Genomic DNA, 5,352 nt, shown 5'->3' with positions numbered 1-5,352 from the left:
AACTCCCCTATCCTCCATTTTCCTATCGGAAAAAAGGAGGTGTGACAACAAGTGACCAAAAAATAATTTGCAGTATTTTTTTCTTTCTTCAATCTTCAGCTAATTCAATTCTTGTTTATAAAATCAAATTCTCTTTTTTCTCTCCTTATTCTGCCAAATAACAAGGTTATTGAATAATTTGAGTTGCATAATCTTTTTTGTTCTTCCTCACGTTCTTCTCAAACTCTCAATTCAGATAAAAATATATAAAAAATTTATTGGATATATTTTAGGAGTCCATTACTCAAATGGTCACTCAACTATTCGAAATTACCTACTAAAGTCATCTTTCTTTCATTTGTAACAGCAAAGTCACTTAACTATGCCTATAGCACTGAGAAGGTCACTCAACTAGATTTCTTAAACTTTTAATTATCAAATACCTATTTTACCCTCTAAATTATCAACTTTTGTCTTCTTTTTATTTTTTAGAACTTTTTAATATTATGATTTTTTTATTTTATTAATTTATATTATGGACTTACCTATAGAATAAATAAATTTTATTTAAAAATTTAAAAAAGTAGTGTTTAAACATATATAATGTTTGAATAATAAAATATTGAGCATACTAAGAAAAATTAATAGAACAATTTATTCGCAATAATAATTTTGATATTAACAACAAAAACTCAAAAATTATTTACACAATTGAGAATGAAAAAAATAAAAGTTTTATAATATATATTCCATGCACGTAATATAAAAATAATTATTTAATATAAATGTATTTTTATAATATATATTATATAGTCTTAAAAGTTATGCTTAATTATATTATTATTCTAACATTATGTATGCTAGAAAACTAATTTTTTATTTTTATTTTATAGATTTAAAATTTATTTGTTTTATAGGTAAGTCCATAATGTATATAAAAAGAGAAAAAAATTATATTATTAAAAAAAAGGGATAAAAGTTGTTATTTTGAGGGTAAAATAAGTATTTGACAATTAAAAGTTTGAGAAATCTGGTTGAGTGACCTTCTTAGTGCTATAACCATAGTTAAGTGACTTTTCTGTTACAAATGAAAGAAATATGACTTTATATGATAATTTCAGATAATTGAGTGACCATTTAAGTAATTGACTCTATATCTTAGGCCTTTTATTAAGGTTTTGGTTTAGGCCACCGTATTGATTGAACCGCCTATGGGTTTTCGACTTGAAGAGCATCAACATTTCTTTTCTTCATTATGTTTCTTCCATATGGGTGACCGTGAGAGATTGAGAAGAGCCATATCTAATTGGTAGCTAGCAAGTCAGTGACTCAAAAGAACATCAATCAAACAGGAAAAAAAGGGAACAACTCTTAAGAATAAAAAAGTAAGCACCCCATGTTCATTACCAAAGAATTACTAGTTATTTGGCTACTACTTATGACATCAGAAATTAATGAGTTTAAAGTTGTGTGTATTAACATGAACGTACTGTCGCTCAAATGCAAAAGAAACTAAAAAATATTAAATTGATGCAGTTGCCATGTCATTGTAACTTATTTTAGATGAGAATATGGTGTTGTCGAAGCTGTCTGCAACAGGAGATGAAATGCTTGAATTTCGTGTCTCCAATAGGCTCCTGGTTGTCTTTTGTTGTTGATCAAACATCTTCTTCAATTGCTCGCCTTGTTCTTCTATCCTCATTTGTAGCTTCCGCTGAATCTAGTAATAAATAGCAAGACAATAGGATTACCTTGATCAGAATTCAAAGTGGATAATAAATTTATAAATATACCTCTAGTTGCTCGTGAAGACGCCTCTGGACTTCTAGCTGCATATTCAGTGCTTCCTTGATTTGCATCCCGCTGGAAAAGGAATCTGGAATAAGTTCATTGTCCAGCTAAAATAATCACCAATATTGGTTAGGACTTAGGAAAGTTGCAAAGGACATACGTTTTGCTGTTCATCTGTACATTCGCGCTATCGGTTTTTCCAGATTTCCCTGCATTATAGAAAGGAGGAGACTCTCATTTCTGAAAAGAGCTGGAAACTTTGAAACTAAGTATTTAGCATGTCATGGAAAAGTTGAGTACATCAGAGAGCATTTTTCACTAGCAATGGTAAAATTAACCCAAAAAAAAACAAAAAGGAAAGGAAAACTATGTAAGATTCTTTTTTAAGTTGGAAATGCCAAACAAGTAAGATGAAAATTATTGTTGTTTTGATCTTCTGAGGCTCCAAAGACCACAGCAGATTTTATGATTAGCATAATTGTACATGTAAAGGAAACAGTGTCTCCTAGTGTTTTCCATCATATTGGATCCACTTTGTTGCATAAATGGCCAAAAAAGAAAGGAAGAGAAGATTTTTAGAAGATGGTCTAGAAGAGCTTACCTTATGAAACTTATTGCTACTGGATTATATTAACATCTTTTTCTTTCAAGTTTCTGTCTATTGGATACAGAGCAGTTCATTTCCTTTCTGTTAAAGATACGAGGTACAAAAACTTATTTGCTTTCCCCTTTTTAGTAATTTAACTATGATCCTGTAGATCCCTGATTACAAGTACAGGAAGTTCTAAACATCAGCAAATTTTTAATAAGCATAGTGTTCTTCTTATTTTGGAAAATACATACCTTCTGCTGATTCAGGGATGTACTTTGCACTTCGATATTTCTACAATGGAATAGTCAACACAAGAAGAAAATATTTGCTTTAGAATTTTGTCAAAATACCAGAAGTTGTTCCAAGAAAGTACTATTTCTTTCATATTACAAGTACCTGCAGATGGCTTTTTACATGAAAAATGGTTAAGCCTTCTGAATCCATCAGCTTTAGTATTGCCTTTGGCGTTGCCTCTGGCAAATGAAGGGAAGAACAATTAATCCATAGCCAAAACTGATCACCTATGTGACACCCAGGCGAATCTCACATCGACAAAATACAGGAGATATGTTGGATGTATAAGAAAATAAGCCTTAGACCCTAATGATGTGTTTTGAAGCCGCACGGGTCTATGCCCAAAGCGGACAACATCACTAGTGGGTTGAGCTGTTACAATATGTTATAAGAGCCACTCCGCGTGCAACCTTGGGCACGAAAATGTGACACCCCAAGCGTTACAACCTCCAAGGAAACAAAAATAGAAAAGATAAGGGAAGTGTGAAATTACTTACTGTCAGCCCCTCCAAGACGATTTACACACTGAACAAATCGATCGTGGAGATGTTGAGTCCACCTGATTCGTGTCTTGTTGGATAATGATCCTCCAGAACATCCAGAGTTATTAACATTATTAGCTGATGGACTTCCAGATTGTTGCCTTGCATGTACCAAGTTAAAACCACAAACATTATTGGAGAGCTGCTGGAACATAACAAGAATCAGAATAGTGCTGTGATTCAAATCTTGAAAAAGCAATACTATTATGTAGACAACAATCAACTAAAAGTACTTACACCATAATCTTGATTTCCATGGACTGGCATTGAAGGTTGCTTGTTTGAAGAATCAAATTCTTTAAGAAACTTACTCTTAAGAAGCACTATCCTCTCTTTCTCCGATAGATTGCTGAAAGGATTTTCATAGGCTCCAAGGAGTTGACTACTTGAGAACTGTGATCTGACGAATGATGGCATTGAAATCTTGGGAAAATCTTTGTCAGCTCGCGCTAAGAAACCATTTTGACATTGTTGAGGATAAGATGGTAATTGAGGATCATTATTCTTGGACAGTTGAGAACTATTGTCTTGGTATTCATATTGTGTTAATCCCATATACCTCTCTGTGGCAAAAAAAGCTGAAGGTGGTGACCCGATTCGGGTTATGATTGTTCTTGATGATGAATCAGTATTAGGCCAAGATATCTGCTGCTGTTGTTGGCAGCAATTTTCTGCAGAAGTTCCTGGCTGAAAACAAAATTCCAAGCATGATGTAGATTTCAGTTGATCAATATTCTGTGGGAATTCTAAGCTGTAATCACTAGCAAATTCATACTTCTGATATGCATGAGTTTGTTCAGCCCTCTGGATACTCATTTTTCCCAAATGACTAGTCAAGAAATTACAATTTCTAGCAAAAGTATACACCAAAGACAGACGGATTCTGTTTTAATGTTTCAAGAAACAAACTGCATTTGAATCGATCGAAATTTCTGGTAGAATGTCTTGAGACAATTAGTCAAGAAAGTAATTAAGGATGAAGATTCAGTACTATTTAATTTCTGCAGGACTGCTCCAAGCTAATTTCTTTCTTATATGCTGAATGACACCATACACATGATATAAGAATATGAATATGTCAACATGTAAATGCCAACTATTTTAATATTCTGTAATATGGATAAGGAATGAATAAGCCTCTTTGACAAGACCAAGGCCAAATATATTTTTACTAGAAAAAAACAAATGTCCTACAAGGTGAACTATTACTTATATAACAGGATTTAAAGTATCCTCTTCCTTTGCTCACCAGTCTTCTTCTCAAACTATAAAATGAAAAGAGAAAAAGATACAAAATTTTCTTAAAAGGAGAGGAATATATGGCCTTATTAAATTTAAACAATTTCTTTTAGCATCAATTAGATGAAGGAAGAATATAGTTTATGGGTGCATCTGTCAACATAATAATTTCATGAGGAATGGCATATATTCAATAATAATACTCTATCAAGCTTAATTATTCTTAAATAGTAATGGGGATTGAATATTTGAAATTCTTCTGAGCCACAGTTAGATAATTCTATTGGTAGTAGTTGAATGGCCTGTAGTGGTTCATGTCTCGAACCTTCCGGGCAATAGTGTTTAACTTATATACATCATTAGTATTTATAAGTTTGTACACTACCAGTCACTGAAATGATATTTGCTGGGCTAAACTAGCCCTAATACACTCTTAACATGGTGTGATATTGTCCGTTTTGGGCCACACATCTTATATGTAGGCTCCCAATCTTTTGGGCTACCAATGTGGGACTTTGTTCGCACATCCAACAATCTTTCCCCTCGAACTAAGTTCCACGTGGCTTACTACCACGATTCACGGGTCTCCCCCTCGAACTAAGTTACATGCGACCCATTGATAGGATTCAAGTGTCAATTTTTGAGATTCACTGTATGCCACCCACATTGTCAGAGTATTACGGCAATTGAAGCCCGTAACTAGCTTCTTCTTGTGTGCGCACTGCCCCGCACCATCACTCTGCCATCTCTATACTCGTCCCGCCAAACCTGGGCTCTGATACCAGTTGTTGGGCTCAACCAACTCAGATACTCGTAACATGGTGTGATATTTTACGCTTTGGGCCAAGCCCGTACGGTTTTTCCCAAAAGGCCCCACACCATTAAAAGATCCATATACTTTATATGTAGGCTCTC

The 5,352-nt window shown here is 33.7% G+C and overlaps 1 protein-coding gene across 2 annotated transcripts; it reads right to left on the bottom strand.

Annotated features, from left to right (window-relative positions):
• Nucleotides 1–1,359: 1,359 nt before the first annotated feature.
• On the bottom strand, nucleotides 1,360–4,371 carry LOC107804295 (myb family transcription factor PHL5-like). 2 transcript variants are annotated; one of them, XM_016628161.2, is made up of 7 exons: nucleotides 3,436–4,371; nucleotides 3,154–3,343; nucleotides 2,759–2,835; nucleotides 2,614–2,653; nucleotides 1,931–1,979; nucleotides 1,773–1,842; nucleotides 1,360–1,699 (listed from the first exon to the last, which is right to left on the bottom strand). In XM_016628161.2, the coding sequence occupies exons 1-7, from the start codon at nucleotides 4,012–4,014 to the stop codon at nucleotides 1,502–1,504; spliced, it is 1,203 nt and encodes a 400-aa protein (XP_016483647.1). In that variant the 5' UTR covers nucleotides 4,015–4,371; the 3' UTR covers nucleotides 1,360–1,501. The 2 variants fall into 2 exon arrangements, with proteins under 2 accessions (XP_016483647.1, XP_016483648.1); XM_016628162.2 differs by having other exon boundaries at nucleotides 3,154–3,340; nucleotides 3,436–4,369.
• Nucleotides 4,372–5,352: the final 981 nt, after the last annotated feature.

The sequence above is a fragment of the Nicotiana tabacum genome, chromosome 15, assembly GCF_000715075.1.
Source record: "Nicotiana tabacum cultivar K326 chromosome 15, ASM71507v2, whole genome shotgun sequence".
Lineage (NCBI taxonomy): Eukaryota > Viridiplantae > Streptophyta > Magnoliopsida > Solanales > Solanaceae > Nicotiana > Nicotiana tabacum.
Note: the sequence above shows the minus strand (reverse complement) of the source record. Positions and strands in the feature narration are given on the sequence as shown.

What these genes read in the sequence shown, in the direction of transcription:
- LOC107804295 (XM_016628161.2), bottom strand. Translation starts at nt 4,014, where the DNA reads ATGAGTATCCAGAGGGCTGAACAAACTCATGCATATCAGAAGTATGAA. An exon ending in ATGTAAAAAGCCATCTGCAG is followed by an intron (nt 2,654 to 2,758) that starts GTACTTGTAATA and finishes ATTCCATTGTAG; the next exon opens with AAATATCGAAGTGCAAAGTA. An exon ending in GTACAGATGAACAGCAAAAC is followed by an intron (nt 1,843 to 1,930) that starts GTATGTCCTTTG and finishes TTCCTTTTCCAG; the next exon opens with CGGGATGCAAATCAAGGAAG.